Source organism: Leuciscus leuciscus (assembly GCF_965113295.1).
Source record: "Leuciscus leuciscus genome assembly, chromosome: 17".
Lineage (NCBI taxonomy): Eukaryota > Metazoa > Chordata > Actinopteri > Cypriniformes > Leuciscidae > Leuciscus > Leuciscus leuciscus.
Window position 1 is genome coordinate 20,350,469 of NC_138741.1, and position 20,354 is coordinate 20,370,822.

At 36.4% G+C, this 20,354-nt stretch overlaps 1 protein-coding gene across 2 annotated transcripts in view; it reads left to right on the top strand.

Annotated features, from left to right (window-relative positions):
• The first annotated feature begins 957 nt into the window (after positions 1–957).
• ank3a (ankyrin 3a) overlaps positions 958–20,354 on the top strand; it is a 122,725-nt gene continuing 103,328 nt past the window's right edge. Inside the window, exon 1 of one of the 2 annotated variants that reach the window (XM_082144042.1) lies at positions 958–1,244. In XM_082144042.1, the coding sequence (XP_082000168.1) occupies positions 1,179–1,244 (66 nt within the window). In that variant the 5' untranslated portion in view covers positions 958–1,178. The remainder of the gene's footprint in view (positions 1,245–20,354) is intronic. The other variant, XM_082144048.1, reaches the window with a different exon arrangement.

Genomic DNA, 20,354 nt, shown 5'->3' on the forward strand with positions numbered 1-20,354 from the left:
GTGACACTGAAGTAATTTCTGCTTAAAATTCAGCTTTGTGATCACAGAAATAAATATATTTAAATAGAACAATTTCTAAATATGATTGTTTTTACTGTATATTTACTAAAATAAAAGCAGCCTTGATTAGCATAAGACACTTAAAACAACATCTTGTCAACCCTGAACTTCTGAACGGTAGACTATATCTATAATACAAAGTAGTTCTATTAATACAATAAAAGTAAAAATAAAACTCTACACAAATGTTTCACTACACAAATGTTTCTAATCTCTCTCTCTCTCTCTCTCTCTCTCTCTCTCTCTCTCTCTCTCTCTCTCTCTCTCTCTCTCTCTCTCTCTCTCTCTCTGTTCCCTGTCTCTCTCTCCCTGTTAGTAAGCTGATCTCTTGGCACTGTGCTGGAGGAGTCTTCCTTTTCTGGAAGGACCTGATGCATGCTGGTCCAGCCCTGCACATACACACACGTTTAGACACCCTCATGCACACGTACACACACAGCACAGAGGTGTCACATTTAATATTTCACTCTGTGCACACTTGCAAACGCGCACACATTCTCAGAGAGCACATGAGAGGACTATTGGCAGCAATCTGAATGGATCTCCATTTACTGTGTGAGAATAAGAGTTTCTCTCTCATTTACAGCTATTGTTCTTTCTTTCATTTCATTTAATTGTTCTATTACACCTCATTTTGTTTCGCTCTTATTTAATGTGTTCTCTCCCCCATCTCTCTCTTTCTCTCTCTCTCTATGAATATTAGGAGCGTCTGTGTGGGTGTCCTTAACAGATCAAAGCAGTTAGGCTATTCAACAGGATTACACTCCCCTGTATTTCTTCTTTCTCTGATCTCAACTAATCTGTCCATCAACATCTCATTTCTTTTTCCTGTCTCTCCGTGTCCCCTCCTTCTCTCCCTCTCCCTCACTCTCTCTTTCGCTCCACTATCTCTCCACACCCTTTCTGGGGAACACCAGACAGAAGTAGGCGAGTCTTCTGGAACAGAGAGGGAGAGAGTTCACACAAGAGAGCGTGCGCTTGCCTCTCAGCATCTCTCTCATAAACAAACACCATCAGCGAAGATTTAATGGACTTCTCTGCCTGGTCCGCGTTGGTCCGAGTGGATGTTGGAATAAGGAGGATCACTCAGGGTGTCTGATTGGATCAGCTTTCCCAAAATGAGTGAAGAAGCCAAAGAAAAAAGTAGCTCCAAACCAGTGCACCGTAAAAAGAAAGGAAAGAAGGTAAGATAGAATTGCATAATGTTGTGTTATTGTGGTTTTGGCTGTTGTTTGCTCATGATGGATTGATGAAGATGCTTTAAACCCACTGAGAGCTAAAAAAAAAAAAAAGGCAATAAGGGAGATGTATGTCAGGAGTTTGATTGGGAACTTTGGGTATTTGATTTTTAGTATTGATTGTAATTTTTAATTTTAATTTTTTTTTATCTGAAGACTGCTATCCCAATGCATTGACTCTATTGTCATTTGTGTTGGCTGTCAATCAGTATATTTAAATAAAAAACATTTTTTCAATTTTATTTACCAAAACATAGCCATATATTTAATCTTTTTTTGTGTGTGTGCATACATGTGCGTGTTGAACCGTGAGGCATGTTTTGCTAGATGATTTCTTGGTATGTCAGAAGATGGTTATTAGTGGGTGTGGTTTAGGTCAATAGGTCGATCAGCCTATTTAAAAAAAATGTTTTACTTAATTTTTGGAGGTGTGTGTGCGAGTGAGATGAAAAGAGGACGTGCAAACGGTCATGCGTTCATGACGGCATGTCCATCTCATGAGGCTGTGTATGCTGAGCTTTATGTTGTGCGTTTATTTATGTGATGTTATCAGACTCTGAACACTTTGTGTTTTGCTCTTTTCAGAAGTGTACTTGTGCAAGCACAAGTTTGTGCATGCTTGTTTAAGCATCTGTGCGTTTGTTTGTCTTTCTATATCTGAATTTGCATATTGTGGAATGCTGTGTGATTGACAGGTCCTGTCATAAAGTTATTTGGGAATTTGAGGAAAAACAACAAAATTGCTTTACCCAGGAATCATGTGTGCCACATACATGCACACTGAAATGAAACGCATATTTTAACTACATTTACAAACCTGATTATCAGCATGTCAGTTGATGTGCGTGTATGTCTGATGTCTGACACAAATACTTTAAATCAGTTGCTCTTCTTTGGTTTTGAAGCTGATGGTATCTTTGAGCCCTCAAGGGAACAACTCCCCCCTTGCAACACACACAACAATTAAAGGATTTTCACCTATTGCCAGTGGCCCCTCCATTTTTGGCTGTAGTTCTGTGTGTGTTTATGAGTGTGTACTTGTTCTTAATGAGTCATGTGGTGTGTGGAGATTCTTATGTTGAAATAACATTCATATCTAAAAACACACAAACTGAGAGCAGCTGAAACACACTTACACACAGTAATGTTCACGTTACACAAACAAATGTTTAATGATATAGTCTTTGTAGTTGCAATCCTATTTGGGCAAAGAACAAAATAAGCCTAAAGCCTTCTACACTGCAAAAAAAAAATATATATATATATATTTGTATTTTTGACTATGTTTGTCTTGTTTTCATCATTTAAAGAAGATTAAAATTTACTCAAGAATAAAAATTTCTTAAGAACTTATCTCGTATGAAGTATTTTATGTTCTTTTTTAAACCTATTTTCAAATAGTTTTTTTATGATGAACAAAATGATTTTTGTGCAGTGTAGTACAGGCTCCAAGGATATTTCATTACCCCTCAGACTGGCATCATTTACCTCAGCCATTAGTAAAAGGTTCTGGCATGGAAGGCATTTTGTCAGCGTTTTAATGGTTTGTGCCTGTGCGTGCATGTGTCTTGGCCTGCTTTGTTACTACACTGTGAAATAACCATGTGTTAATGATTGTAGTCATGGAAACAAGAGAAAGAGAGATTTAGACAGGACAGACAGACACACACAAAGAAGTACAAAAGCTGTCATCAGAATCGTGGCTTTAAATAGCATACATTGACGTCATATGAAATATTTAGCATTTTAAAATTAGAGATTGATGTTCGATATTTTTTTCTTTATCAGCCCAATCAACAGTCAAAATAATCAATAAATAAATAAATAAATAAATAAATAAATATATATATATATATATATATATATATATATATATATATATATATATGTGTATACATAACAGCAAACATTTTTCTATTTTTCTGTCCTCTCCATATTTCTTGTTTCCTTCACAAATGCCATTTTGTGAAATGGATGGTTCCTCGTTTCCTAATTTTCTCTGACTTCATCTCTCTCAGCCACACACAACTACACTTTTCTCACATACTGTGCTTGTATGAGTGTGTGCTTTGACATTTGCATGTCCATGGATGTAAGTGAGTCTGTGTGCGATTCTGACATGGGGTGTGGTGCTCCATTATTGCCCCTCTGCCACCGTCATGTCCTTCTGGCTGACACACACAGACACGCACTTTGCAGCGGTCATGATCATCATAACTGAAACACAGATGTGAATTCAGTTCGGAGAGATTAGCAAATATGAGAGATCCGACTACTCTGGCCAGAGAGATCAGACCTGTCAAAAGAGGGAAATAAAGTGTGTTTGTATGGTGGAAGGGAAGGAAGGAAAGAAAGAAAGAGTTGGTATGGAAGGAGGGAAATAAGGAAGAATGGATTGTTGGTACACTTGAAGGAGGTAATGAATAAAAATGAATTGGGAAGGAAAAAAATAGATTGGTGAAGGAAGGAAGATTCAGGAAGGAAAGAAAGAAAGATTGTTGTAAAGAAAAGCGGAAGGAAAAAAGAAAAAATATTTAGAAAGGAAGGAAAGAAATCAAGATTGTTGGCATGCTGGAAGGAAGAAAGAAAAGGATGAAAAGAAAGAAAGTGGTGAAGGAAGGAAGAAAGAAAGGAAGATTGTTGGTAAGGAAGGAAGAAATTAAAGATTGCTACTGAAAGGAAGGATGGAGGAAAATGAAAGATTGGAGGAAAAAAATTAAGTAGGAAGGAGAGAAAGATAGTTGGTATGCAAGAAGTAAGGGAGAAAGAAAACATTCAGGAAAGAAGGAATGATGGAGGAAAAAACGATTTAGGAAGGAAGGAATTGGAGACATAATGTTATGCTAGCAGGAAGAGAGCAAGAAAGGAAACATTCAAGAGGAAAGGAAAGATAAGTGTGAGAACAGAATGAAAGAGAGAAATGGCAAGCAGAGATTTCTGAAAGAGGGATCAAGAGAACAAACCGCTTTTCTTTTGATGAAGGTAGAGAGAATCCGAAAAGATCTTGACTTAAAGTGCTGACAGAAAGCATGGGAACATAAAAGTGTGAGAGCAGGAGATGATGTAAACAAAGAGAGCGAGGGAGGGTTAGTCTAAATGGAGAGACAGTGTATTTAAAGGGGCTGAGGGCACTAAATCATAACAGCTAGAAAACCCGTTGCCATGGAGCTTTTGGCAGAGGGGCAATCTATCAGTCTGCTCAACTACACATGCGCAGACACATGCGTTCACATGTGAATACAGTCACATAGATTTGTGCACACATAAATACTTTCATCAGAGCTTCCTAACTAAACTGAACTGGCCTAAACGCTGCTGCAATCAACAGAAAATATTTTCCTTAAACCTGAAAATATCAAGTCACATGATTTCACAATGGCTGGTTCATGTGTCAATCTAAATATTAGCATAACATCTGAACATATTGAGAGATAATCACGAAAACACTCATGTTTTCATGATTATTATTTATCTAATTTGTTTGTGTTGATGATGCACTTTTTAGAGAAAGCACCACTCTTCATCACTCTTGTTTTTCCCACCCTTTATGATCTTTAAAGGGTTAGTCGTAAAAAAAAATAAAAAATAAAAAAATTCTGTCATCATTTATTCATGCTAATGTAGTTCTAAACCTGTACAACTTTCTTCTGTGGAACACAACAACCAGTGCTGGGTAGTAACTGATTACATGCAATCTGGAGTATGTGATCATATTCCAAAAAATAAGTATTTGTAATACGATTATATTACATTTTAAAATACTCATAATCAGACTACAGTTACTTTTTGATTGATAACATGATTACATGCTGTTCTCACAATGGCACTACTTTGATTTTATCATTAAAATTTCCTTTCTTTAAAAACCTACTGATTATATATGTTCAAAACGTCTTCCAGGTTTGTGTAATCGCACACACAGACCAGACACTATGAGCCGATCACTGAAAACTGAGACGCACACAGCACTTAATCACTGGATTTACAGAAATCATTTCACTTTTAAGAAGTGTTTTCTCAACATTGCAACAAAGCATGTCTAATAAACTCCTGAAGAACACATTTAATTAGGGTTCAAGCATGGAGTGATGAAAGTGACCCCTTTTACTAGTGGTCTAATATGTTCCGCAGAAGATAGAAAGTCATAAAGGTTTAGAACAACATGAGGATGAGTAAATGAGTAAATGTAGGTTAGAAGGGAAAGTGTGACTGATACTCAAGCAAAACTTGTTCGCTCTCTCTGTAATCTTAATCCCACTCCTGAGCAAACAGACACATTTTCCCAGCCTCTCCGGTGTCTGCTGGAGTATCCAACACGCACCCGGTTCCAAACGCCAGCCCCGAGAAATATTTAGCACACGGAAGGGCACCCCGAGACGGATCGGAGAGAAACTGTACACCTGTCAGGGAGAGAGAGACAGAACGAGTGCAGTTAGACCCCATGCTGAGCATATAGACAGGTCTTACGCTAGGGGTAATGTGTCATCTGGCTTTCAGGCTATATTTTGACCTAACACTCATTAATATTAATTACCATGATTAATTAGCAAATCCATATGAATAACCTTTTATCAGCCCTGGTGTTAAAAGTATTTACAGAATTATTGACAACAGATCAAGATGTAGACATCTGGTGCATTGTCGTAGTGGTGTGCATGTGTATGCAAACAAGTGTGAATCCATGTGTTATGTGTAAGTAACACTTTCAGGAAAGAGTCTGCAGCATTAGTGAGCTGTAACAGTGAAGTGCTGATGAGGCAGTCTGGGGTACTAGTGCTGCTGGCCATTTGGCTCTGTAGAGATGAAGCTCTTTGGCCCATATCACACATTCTGGACAACCGATTGCACTGTCTGCACCCTTAATGCACAGACTGCTGGGAACGTAAATAATTCTCTTCAGTATTTAAGTACTGTATTTGGTACTGAAACTTGATCAACAAAACAGTATGTCAAAATGTTCCCATGTCCCCGTTTAAGACAGTAGCTTCACTAGTAAAGTACTGTAAATAGAAACTTTACCCTATTACCTACAACTGTCTGGGGCTGTTACCAGTACGCCCGCAGAGTGAACTGACATGCTGTTTTTATTTATTTTTACTTACCCTGTACTAAACTCCAGCATTTTTACAGAAAGATAGATTATACTTAGCAGTTGCCTTCGTTTCCATTCATCATACAAAACAGCTTGTAGTGCACTACATTCACAACAGAAACGGTCCCTTTGGAGTAACCTGGGGTTAAGTGCCTTGCATAAGGGCACGTGGGGAAGCCCTCATGGGGGTTTGAATCTACAACCCTTGGGTTATTAGCATAAATCAATAAACATTAAACGACCATCACACCGCATATGTTTGAAAGACACACAATCGAAAGCTTTGAATATAAATGACATAACAGATAATTATAGGTGTGTAAACATTGCATCAGCACAGCTTACGGTTGTTGTTGTTGTTTGAGGTTTCCATACTTTTAGTTCCATGTGTTGCAATAACAGTAGTTTAACACTAAGGGCCCTATCTTGCACCCAGCGCAAGTGACTTTGTACACCGACGCATGTATCATTCCTATTTTGCACCCGCGCAAAGCGGACTTTTCCCTCCACAGAAGCACGTCGGTTAACTAAGAAATACACTTGCGCTCCCGGGGGCGGTTCAGCGCAAAGAGGAGGCGTGTTCCGGCGCAAACGTTCCTTCTTGCTATTTTGCAGGTTTAGAAAACAATTGCGCCACTAACCAGGAAAAAATAGTTTAAAGTCAGTGGCGCGTTGCGCATGTTATTCATAGGCTATTTTAAGGGCGCATGCTTGGCCATAATCAATGTAGCGGGTGCACAACGCGCACTTTGATTCTCTCATCTACACAGAAGCAGCAGTTTTCATTTTTGCAAATCATACATTATTACGATAGATAGATAGATAGATAGATAGATAGATAGATAGATAAACAATTTATTATAAAAGCATACATCTAGCTTACACATTTCTCCATTTTCATGTAACTTCTCTCTTTTACGGCCGTGACGAGAGCGTTGCTCTCCTTGGCTGTGAACCGCTGCTGGCGCGCGCCTGGCAAATCCGCCGTTACAATAGCAATCCGCTATGGAAAAAGCGCGTCTGCTCTTAAAGGGAATGTGAGATGACGCTCTGATTGGTTTATTTCACGTTACGCCCAAACCACACCTATGAATAATGAAGCTACTTCAGACCAACCCATTTTAGATTTGCGCCTGGCGCAAGAGGCATTTATCCCGCCGGTATAATAGCAACAGCGCCGAGACCCGCCCACAAAGTTACTTGCGCTTTGCGCTTTGACACTTGCGTTTCAGATCGTTAAAATAGGGCCCTATGCGTTAGAGAAGAAGAACAATTTTACCTGATTATCCATTACACACCGTGTTTACTGAAACTACTACTTATAATTACTGGAATAGTTGTTTGTGCCTTTATAATGAGTTGTTTTGATATGCACTTGCTCCACCAGTGAGATGACTAATTCTTGACTTACAATAAATCAGTGTCTCATGCACTGATTGTGCATATGTATGTATTTGTGCACAAAACCTGCGTGTAAACATTTTTATTCAGAAATAATGATTAATAAATAATCTTCAATTTGTATTCTAAATTTAGAATAACCAACTGAAACCACAGATGCAACAATCAGAGAATCCTGGTGGCTTTAGAAACATTCACAAGACCCTCTGTTTTTGTGTCTTTTGAGAATGGATGAGGCAAATGTGTGTTTGTGAGTGTGGTTGTGGGTGCGAAGTGTGATTTGCTTAATTTATATCCACTATGATGGTGCGAACGTGTAAATGCAACACCATTGGAGACTACAGACATGCCCCACTCAAAACAGCTACATTGTAGTGTGTGTACTTGCATAGTGTGGCAGAGGCTGTCGGCCAAGACAAATGTGAAAGATTTCTGACACTTTATGTTTTTTTGTATTAGTTTGTGTGACTTTTGTACATTGTTGTAGTAATTGTGTTGGGTATGGTGATACTAATCATTAAAATACATAATCTTAACAATATAGTCAATTCAAAATATGAATATAATTAATATTATTAATATAATCAAGAACATATCAGAGAACATAGTTTGGCTTGATAATTAGATAATCTGTTGAAATGTAGAAGGAGATGGATGCTAAATGTCCTGTGACAGTCAAAGATCTAATGAGATTACTTAAAGAACTGGAGCAGAGAAAAGACAAAATGTTGTTTGAAGATGTAGAAATGATTGAAGGGCTTCTGTGTCACTGAGCGTGTGTTTAGAGAGCTCTATTTCAGAAACATCACCAGAGAGATCTTCCTACATTTGCCTGTTCCTCCCTCTCTCTGTCTTGGCCATATTCCAGCGCTAGAATCTCAGTTCAGAAATGCACCTGAGACCAGCGATCACCCTCACAAAGAGAGCTAGAAGTTCAAGAGAAAGAATTGGCAGTGCTAATGGTGCATTATGTTGGACTAAATGAGAAACTCCCACATGACTGAAAAGAGTTATATAAACATGGCTTGTGGATGTCATTGTGTGTATGTACACACATATTTCCTTTTGTTCTCTTAAAGTAGTGTTCGGTATTACTTTATGGCTGTGCAGACAGAACCGGAATAGATTAGAAGTAGACAGTAATGTAAACTCACACTGTCATGAACATGCAAACACTCTCTGTTATAAAAGTTTTAGGTGAGAAGTGCAAAGAACAGGAGGAAAAAAAATCATCCTTTATTTCTAAAAACAGAAATCTGACAACTTTCAACTCAACTCAAAAATCAAAGTTTGTTGGGTTTTTTGTGTGAGAAGTATTTTTTTCCCAATAGCCATGTTTAACAATGTTGTTTACATTGAAAAGTGGACACTTTCTTTATTTGTACAGAATCAGGGTTGAACGGGAGCTGTAGTGAATTCTGCATATTTTGTGGGATTTCGTTGTGGAATGGTGCCATAAGCTTATTACAGGGACAGTATGCTTGGAGAAACTTAAGGTTAAGTGCCTTATTTAAGGGCACAGTGGTGATGATGACTGATGCGGATTGACCCAAAAACCTTAGTTACAATCCCTGAACCTTAACCTCTACAACACTATACATTGTCTTTTGGGATGAATGATATATCAATACCATTTTGCTATGTGCAGATTTTAGAAATTTTCTAATTTATTTGCTTTGGTCGATATTGGATATACTTTATAATTGCTCTTCTGCTTTTCACTTACAGTTATTAAAGAACACTTTTAAATAAAAACCTTTAGCAAATCTCAAAATGAATATCCATTTTTCATACTGTCAATTATTAAACTCACTTGTTGCATTTAAATTGATTGGTTTTATTTTTTGCAATGTTTTATTTAACTTATAGACAACTTATGTAGATTAATTTATGTAGACAAAATAACATAGGATTTTGGTCATTATTATTAGTTATAAACCATAATAAAATGATTAATTTAAAAAAATAATCAGCTTATCATATTGGATAATTTTATCAGTGCATTATTTCTATTGGTTTTAATAATTATTCTTCATGTATCTTCATTGTTGAACAGGAAAAAATAGAGGTGTAGTGTGTAATTGATGTGTTAGTGTCACCAAACAGAACTGCAAAAAGAGTTTGAAAAACAAGGAACTGATAGGAACTGTCAAACTTCTATCTTTCCTGTATTCTTACCCAGAATGCACAGCAAATAAGTAGAGAGGAAAACCAAAGGAAATGAAACCGTTAGAACCAAAACCAAAACATCATTTTTTTAAATCTGATTCTCCTACACTTTTCTGATGAAGTGTGAATGATTCAGATCAACCTTTTTGTGTCTCTTTTTCCCATCCCCATATTGACATTCTTTCCTTCTTAGTCTATACGACAATCTGTGTAATCCATCAATCACACACTCATTGTACGTTCTCCCTCTTACACACACAAATGGGATATTGAATTTTGGTTAAGAATATGGCAAAAACATCAGATTATGTCCTCTCTCGTTCATTTCATGAGATGAACAGATGTTGGATCAGGTCTGGCCTTGAGCTTACTTGAAATTGGTGATTATATGCTAAATGAACACATAGAGAGATAGATTGGTTATTAATCTTCAATTAATCATCAAAGGCTTATGTCAAAATAACCAAATGAAGCATAGCTTTTCATAAGAGATTATCAGGCCTGTGTAAGAGTGTATGGTCGTGTGTGCAGAGCATTTTGACGGGGCAGAAATGAGAACTGATGAAGAATTACACTGATGGGAAGTAGCAGTAGATTTGCTCTGATGGCTGAGTATGTGTCTGTGTGTACTAGCTCTTAATGTGGTTCATAACCACCCTTTGACTTCTGGTAATATTGTGGTTTAGACCTAGATATTGTTCTCTCTTGGGTTGTAAACGAAAAACAGTGTTTAGGAACTTCCATGGTATGACATCTTTCAGAGTGAAACAGGATATTAAAAAACAGACAGAGCGGGACTGGATTAAATTTATAGGATTGATTGTATTGTGGAAAAATGTCTCTATAGGTGTCTTTGCATTAGGTTATCTATAGGTTAGGACTGCATCTGTGCCAGGTCCAAATTACTTGAATAGATTCATAATTTAATGTTTCTATATTCATATTTTTTTTAATTTTGAGGGTTAATTTCAAAACATATTTTTTATATTTATTTGTATTAACAATATGTTATGTTTTATAACATATTTTACTAAATTGTGTATTATAATATATATTTATGGTAACACTTTGGTTTAGGGTCCAATTCTTACTATTAACTAGTTGCTTATTAGCATGCATATTACTAGGATATTGACTGTTTATTAGTACTTGTAAAGGACATATTAATGCGTTATTCTACATCACCATATTCTACATCCCTTAATCCTACACAATATCTAAACTAAACAACTACCTTACTAACTATTAATAAGCAGTGATTAGGATTTTAAGGCAAAAGTCGTTGTTAATAGTTAGTTAGTGAGAATTGGATCCTAGTCTAAAGTGTCACCATAATTACAAAATAGATTCACATTTATTCATTTAGCAGAAGTTTTATCAAAGCGGAATACAAATGAGGAATACAACAAGCGATTCATCTTAAGGAGGCAATGCCACAGGAAATGGAAATAATATGAAGCTTCAAACATTAGTTGTGTCCCAAGTGACGCACTACTGTACATTGTGCACTTATACACTATATACTTATACACTATGTACTCAACTGTGTAGTGTATGAATTAAATATTGAAGGTTTTGTCATTAACCAGCTGAGTCTGATCACCCCTCACCTTCTGCTACGTAATTAAAGCTGCGAAAATTGAGTGCATGAAGTGTCCAACATTCCACACTTCGGCTGTGTCTGAAATCAACCCCTATACCTTCAAATAGGGCACTATTTAGGGGACAGCTATTTGTAGTGGTGTCCGAAACCATACTGGACGTTATCGATTGCACTCATTCAATACCATAATGCACCGCAATAACGAGTGTACAACTGATGTACACTCAACGGCTTGAGAATACCCATAATGCACTGTAAGGCTCGTGCCGAATGAATTCCAGTGTCTCGACAGAAGATGGCGTCCACAGCTGAATCATCCATCCATCCATTTTCCAAACTGCTGATTAAATGTGGGTCGAACAGAGTTGACAGAGTTCAAGATACCTTCAAGATATCTTTCTTCTGCTGAACACAAAAGAATATGGAATAATGAAGTCAATGATGCCCATCAACTCTTTGGTTACCAACAATCTTTAAAAAAAAATGTGTGTTCAGCCGAAGAAAGAAATGCATACAGGTTTGGAACAACTTAGGGTGATATCAGGTAAATGATGACCAAGAAGTCAAGCTGTTTTGTGGGTGGAGCAAGTTATTGATAATCCTTGACCATAAGACAATTATTTTGATTTTTCATTTACGCTGACAGCAATTAAATCACTTGATGTTGGCAGTTTCTTATCAGTAATCACTATATTCATGTTCTATATTCGTGAGCATCATGCTCATCTTTGTCATGTCGCTCATAGTCTGTTTGCTCGCGTTCTACTCAAACCACATATTCACGTTAAAAATTAATGACTTTTGGTAGCTTTGTCGCTGACAATCACTGTCACTGTGAACGAGCCATTAATATTCATATATCAAGCCACAGCAAGGGTCTCAATTCCTTCTTTTCACAGTGCTATCTGACCCCGAGAAGGGCCGTCCCAGAAATACACACACACACACAGAGATGTGCAAACTGGCATAGCTCGCTCTAGGCTTCGGATTCATCTTCTTGGCAGGTGGAAGGAACGGGATGCTTTGAAGTCTGGCTGCGCACAAACATGAAGACGCACAGACACAGGCGCTGAAACAAGCAGTCTGTCACACACGGATAGACGACAGCGCACTGGCAGCCATATTACAGGATTAGGAGTGTGTGTGTGAGATGGGAATGAAAGGGCCAGTGTGAAGCAGGGACAATTGTGACCCGTTTTCAAGTGTGTAGCCTGTGTGTGTGTTTTGCGTCTAGATGATCTTGAGATGTCTGGGTGATATAATGTTGTTGTAGAAGGTCGAAATAGATTGAGAAAGAGGGTCTGTAAGTGCAGTGTAATTTCAGCATTAAAGCTGTTAATGAGTGTGTGAAATGGGCTTAGCTTATGGAAGGAGGGTGTGTATTTATTGTGTTCTTTTTTCAGAGTGAGGGTGTTTTTCACGGTGCTCTATTTGTGTCGCCATTGGTTACTCTCCTGTGTCCGTTGCCTTGACGACCCTGGGGCGGGGTTTCAGACTGAATATCAGCAGTCGCCTCTCTCCTTTGCTCTTTCTCTTCCCCTGTCTCTCTCTCTCTCTCTCGTATATGAGCATACACGAGAGATGATTTTAGAAGCCAGAATACTGATGAATTGGTTTGTACGAATGCATGTTTATGTACGCTCAATCGCTCATATCACCCACCTGAATGTGATAGTCATATTATAGTCAATATTATAAAAAAAAATTCAGTTTCTTTTTCAAATCAATATGCTTAGAGTTTTTTATATTTGTGCTTCTTATCAAGCATTTTTTTTATTTGTAATCTTACATTTTCCCTACACGTAAGAGCCAGCGTGGAACATGCCAGCGCAACATTACTCGCTACTGTTTTAGCTAATTGCTAGCAAGCAGTTGTAAATGTTGTATTTTATGTGGCATATAAGTGATCTAATAAAGCAAACAAATTTGACATAATGAAATTGTATTATTTTATTAAAGTCATCTTGAATTGAAAAAAATGTTTGTGTGCATATGAAGAGTTCAGATGCAAAAGCCTCTAAGTGCCATCTGAAATTTTCTTCTAGAATGATCATTTGTATCAAGCTTGTATATTTAAGTTCAGTAATTTCACTTAAATGGCAATGAAAAATACCTATTAATGGTCATTTAAGTGAAATTATTGAACTTAAATATACGAGCTTGATACAAATGATCATTCTAGAAGAAAATTTCAGATGGCACTTAGAGGCTTTTGCATCTGAACTCTTCATATATTGCATATCTAATTGTGAATGATTCATACTTGCATATGTTTAACCTTTGTAATTTTTTTTACTTTGAATGGCAGACTTCTCTCAGGTGACATATGCCAGACTTCTCCAATCATGTTGTCCACAAAAACCCTTTCTAATAGTTTGCAAGCTCGCATTCAGATCCGCCTCTATGCAAAAAAACAAATGATGAATTAAACCAAGTCACTTCTCTACGTTTTTTTTTCTTTTAGATAATCTGTTTTTATTCTGATGTACATCACAATAAGAAAAAGATCTGTCACTGCTTCTGTTTTATTGTGACTTTTGGAGAAATTTTGATAACTGTGCTTTTTATCCGTGTCATTTTGACCACATAGATGCTAAATTCTATTTCATTGATTTTGTACATGAGTTTGGCAAGCACTGCCACTTTCACTTGCGATTTGTTCTGCCACTGCCAAATTTGTCCCATTAGAAAAAACTGGGAGCTTGCGGATACAGTGCGGATATCTGTGTAAATGGCCATAATAAGCTGAATTGCTTTTTTCCTTTTCATCAGCAGGGAAAGAAGTAGGTGTAATATTATCTCATCAATAATAGCGTATCACTGTCATTTGTATATTGTAATTATAACATTTGATAAACACAAATGTGCTAAACATTTTTCCAAGTCGGTTGTAATTGCAGCTTTCTGTTTTGAAAAAACACATTAAACGAGAAATGTATGTAGTGGCTTTATCACAAAATGTTCTTTAGCATTTGACAGTACAACTGAATCCATATCCTGCCTTGATATTGTTTCGACAGGTACATTTGCATGTACGTTTCTGTCTCTGTGCTGACTAACTAGTGAAATTAATCCTCTGATCTCTTAAACTGATTAGCGATTAGCACGCTAACAGTGACAGATCCTGTTCTGATTGTTGTTAGCATGTATGCTAACTCAGACTCCAGCTGTCACTGAGTCACTGCCAGTGTGCTTAATTAAGCAAACTAGATTGATCTGTGACACAGCAGAACACAAGATGACAGGATGGAGAGTCTGACTCGCATACTTGTTTAGCTAGGCTATTCTTATAATTATAGCCTGGAGATAAATATGTGTTTGCATGCATGTGTGTCCACTGAAATGTGTTTGAGGATTAGTGGCCATCATAATAATATTTAACTTTCAAGTTGGGACCATTGGGAAACATCAAAGTGATGTTCCAGGAAATAAAACCCATTATTAGCCAGACAAGCAAGCGCAACAGTACTTATTTGAATCTGAAATACATTTTCTGGAAATCACAAAGAGTTAAAAGCTAAGAAACAGGAACAGTCTGTCAAACTTTTTTATTTGTACAAAGTTTAGCATATTTAAACTATTTGTTTATATATTACTTTTGCAAGGAATTTTTAAATGTACTTTTCAATTTGTATTTTATAAGATACATTGTTTTGAATTTTGTAAAAGAGAGAATTGTTCCCATTCAAAATGTTATAGACAGCTAAACCTTAAGTTCTGAGAACTTATTTGGGACTTGTGGGACATCATGGGACTTATTTGGGACTTGCCACCTGCCACAGGAAGGAGGACTAACTGGTTTTTGCATATTTGTAATCAGCCCTCCCTGAATGTGTGTATGACGTGCTTGAATTCAGAAGATTTGCTGTAGAGATGAACTGATGAACGTGCATCTCTGTCACGTAGATTCAGCTTTGAAGTGGTGAAGGTGATTGACATGGCTAAGCTTAGTGTGTGTGTGAGTGTGTAATGCAATACTGGTTCAGACCCACAGTGACATATATTGAACATATGATACAAGTGACACCACTCAAAACCTACACATGGGTTACACACATTTGCATGCACATACACCGAACGTCAAACTAGTCAGTAAGATTTCTTAAAGTTTTTGGAGTTTGCATATAAAGCTTACCTAGTCTGTGAAATAGCACCCGTGTAAGTGTTTGGATCGAGGCTGTGAAATTGACAGCTTAGAGAAACTCCTGTGCCAGCACAAGCAAGCAGATGGCATACAGACCCACTGATGGGCACACACATATGGTCACACTCAAAGATATGTCACACGCACACACAGAAAAACTGCAGACTTGCATTCACAAATTAATTCTTATTACTATATAAGGCATATATTTAGATTCAACATGCTAGGAGTGGAGCTGGGTTGCATAATTTTTCTATCGTCATCAGCAACACAACTAGGTTCTGCATTTAATGTCATTCGAGTACCTCAGGTTTTTGCAGTTCTTAACGCCCTCTTTCACTGGACCTTTCCACAGACACAAACCCCTCTGAGTTCATCATTATGCACTGAAATAACCAGCTCTACCAGAGCGTAAAATCGTTTCAATTCCCCCCCTGCATTTTCTTTTTTGCTAATAATTGGGGAAACTTCTTCTCTCTTCACTTTATGAGCTTCTTCATCTGGAAGATCACGGGTGGAAAGTTTAAACAGATTCACATCTGCAGGCCTTGCTGAGATTGTTAGTGACATGCTGAAGTAATGGATTTGAAAAGATATTCATTAGGAATAGATTTGGTAATCATTTTAATCAGTTTTTGTCTATGATTCATTTTGATTTATAAAAAAAAAAAATTTAAACATAGTTTTGTAGGGCGCCCTAGAGCAAAGCCGGCCATATTTGTTTAGTAAAGATCAGTTGCTGTTTAATTTAAGAGGAGAAACATGCTTTTGTCCTGCAGAATGCTAACGTTTATATCTAGCTAAACTTATATCCCCTGGAAGGAACATTGATAATAATTAGAAATGTTTCCTGAGCAGCAAATCAGCATTTTAGAAAGATTTTTGAAGGTTCGTGTGACACTGAAGACTGGAGTAATGATGCTGAAAATTCAGCTTTGCATCACAGGAATAAATTACATTTTAAAATATATGAAAATAGAAAACTGTTATTTAAAATTGTAATATTATTTCACAATCAGACTATTTTTTTTTATGTATTTTGGATTAAATAAATGCAGAATTGGTGAGCATAAGAGACTTCTTTAAAAAACAGTTCTTCTTAAAAAAATGGTAATGTAAACATGGTTGTCCCAATCTTTACATAGACAATTCTGTCACTGTGACATAATGGTTAGCAAAAAGCACCATTAGCATTTCAAAACACTTGGGTGGCATCACTATGGCGACAGGAAATTTGATTTGCTGCTGTGACACCGAAGACTGGCCATTTGCAAGAATAAAAGGGCCCACTTTGCGATTGATCCGTTACTCTTAATGTTGCATAAGTGTTTTTCAGGGATCTTATTTATTTCGATACAGCTAACTTGAGCTTAAAAGACAAATACCATGGGAATTCTCTGCATCTTGTTTGTTTACACTTATGGTCTTTTCCGTATATGTCAAGAAGGCTCAAACCATCATATATAAATGCTTTTTAGAAATGTGATCATTTTAATTGTGAGGCCTTGAGTGTGTATTATGCTCTAGCAAGTGGAAACAGTGACATTTACCCTGTGTAACACACTCTGTCCCCTTGTGGTTAAGGAAGGTAATGGTTTCCAGTTTGAACATCTGTGTCTGTGTGTGTGCACGCGTGTGCTCGTGTGTGTGTGTTTCAGGTATATTATACGTCATGGGGACAAAATGTCCCCACAAAGATGACAATATCCGAAATCCTTGTCCTTGTGGGAATACCGTGTATAAATCATATATTATTATATTATATTATATTATATTATATTATATTATATTATATTATATTATATTATATTATATTATATTTTTTGAAAACATTGGTTGTGTTAGGGGTTAGAATATACAGTTTGTACAGTTTAAAAATCATTATGTCTATGGAACGTCCCCATAAAACATGAAAACCAAACGTGTGTGTGTGTGTGTGTGTGTGTGTAATGTGGGCTAACTAGGTTAACATACAGAGCCAGAGAGTTAATGTCACCTGTTATTTCTCAAGAGAGGAGAGGAAGTAATAGAGTGTGACCTGGCTTCATTATAAAGAGAGAAACATAAAATATAAAGAGTGAGGGGGAAAATTCCACTTTTTTCCATGTATAATGTGGGACCTGGATTTTTAGATCTCTTTTTAAAGTGGCTGTCAAGATCATGTGATATTTATATTTTTATTTTTATGTAAACCAAAAAAATGATATGTGACCCTGGATCACAAAACCAGTCATAAGTCGCATGGGTATATTTGTGGCAATAGCCAACAATGCAATGTATGGGTCGAAATTCTCAAAAATCATTAGGATAATAAGTACCGGAAATATATAAAAATGTATTTTGTGAGTGGATGCAGCTAAAGCGCGAACATAAATGGACAACTTTAAAGGCGATTTTCTCAATATTTCGATTTTTTTTTTGCACCCTCAGATTCCAGATTTTCAAATGTATCTCGGCCAAATATTGTCCTATCCTAACAAACCATACATCAATGGAAATTTACATCAATTTAAAAAAAAATTCACCCTTATGACTGGTTTTGTGGTCCAGGGTCACATATTTGGTCAGAATTTGAACAGGTGTCCACTTGCACGTTAAATGACTGTAACACTACACTGTAAAAAAATTTGTCTGACGTATTATTTCTCATTGAGCCAATGTTAACAGACTATTGCAACAAGAATTGCACTTGGGCCAATTTAAAAATTTAGATGTGATCAGTCACTAGAACATTTTGACTTGGAGAGGTTAGACATTTTTTACAGTGTACACTAACACAAGTTGACCATTCACCTTTGACTGGATGTGACCTATAAAGGCATGTGTTAGCAGGTTTTCAGTTGAACGTCCAAGCATACAAGCACATAACTTAACACACATAAATTGTAACAATATCACTTACACTGATGAATAAACTGTATAAGGCAAGGCTAAATAGCAGTCCTAAACTAGTTTTTGTTAATACAATAACATTAGTACAGTAAGTTGGTATGAGCCACCAGAGTCATCAAAAATATAGAAAATAACACAAAGTGAAAATAAAGTGGTATTTTGGGTCAAGGTTACAAAAACTAGTTACCATGGTAAATACACAATACTAATGAACTGTTAATAGGCCTTAAACATATGGATACTGATCCTGGTGAATAGAATGAACATCGTACCTGCTTGCAAATCCTTCCCAGCTAACACATGACAAACCAGTTACATAATTTTATTGGCACTCTTTGGTATTCATGTCTTACTAATTGACACCGTAACTACGTCTTTGCATGTTTGTAATTTCATTCGCTCTTTCAGTGTAGTGAGGTGATAGCCTACTAATGATGACTAACGGGACAGGAAATTCTTTTTTCTGAGGTGAGAGACTTTTTATTTCGTAACATGAAGGTAGAATAATGACACTGACATATAGCCTGACAACAACATCTAATCTGACAGCAGATATTGAATCGCACTCTTTAGGCTAATTAAACTGTGTCTAACAGAAATGCCAACAGCTTTCACAATAACATTTTTGCATCAGAAAAACATTTAGAACGACGTTTTTCTTTCCATTGTTTCTTAGACTACACACTTCGCGACTCACTCAAAACTGTCTTGAGACCCACTTTTGGGCCATGACCCACTGGTTAAGAAACACTTTGTCTAGAAGCTTTAGACAGATGCTTTGATTGGCTGGTGAGATTCAGAGACATGCCCACAATATAACATTGTATGTTTTGACTACATTAGTTCTCTCTTATTCAATGATTTCATACATTACACAGAATGTTTTTATCATCTGTATAGAAGGTGGACAACTATATATATATATATATATATTTTTTTTATATATACATACTGTTTTATTGTTTAATAGGAGGACCAAAGTATAATGTAGAGCAAGTTTTGTCTGTTATTTCAAATAGTCCTTTATTTTATTTATTATTTATTTTTAGTAAAAAAAATAATAAAAAAAAATCCATTTTCACATTGCTACGATTTCTCTTTCAAACCACAAGAGGGCAGTAGAGCACCACTCTAAGTACTAGGATCAGAAGTGTGTGGATATTGAAGTACTGTATAACAACTTAGAGAATTGATTTACATGCATATATGTGCTGTGCAACATTAAAGCAGTAACATTTGTAAACATTGGTTATTGTTCTCAGTGTTCAGCTGGGAATTTAAAGCTGTTATTTTGCGACTTTTAGGATTTAAATTTTTAAATGATCCCTACACTATTTTTAAATTATCCCTATACTTTGTGTCTAAATGTGAATTTAGGGCAGGGTCCACAACTTTAAATAGAGCAAGTTTTTTTCAAACCTTTTTGTTTGTGAAGTTGCAAACATTATTTTCTTGAGTTCAGGTGACATAATTATGTTGATGATAACATTAGCTTAATATTGTATGAAATTTAACTCAAATTTCTGCATTAATTGAATTTAATGAAAAGTTGTAGTAACTTAATACAATGTTCTTGATAACTTTGGAAATTGGGTATAGTGGATTTCTAGTTACCAGCATGCTTTGCATAGGACTGGATAAGGAGAGTACATTTTGAAATGAAGTGTTATTTTATGTGTTTTTTTTTAGTAAAGGGAAAGACCTGTTAGTGTTTAATGTTTTAACAAAGTTTCTGTAATGTTGCAGTTTTTGTGG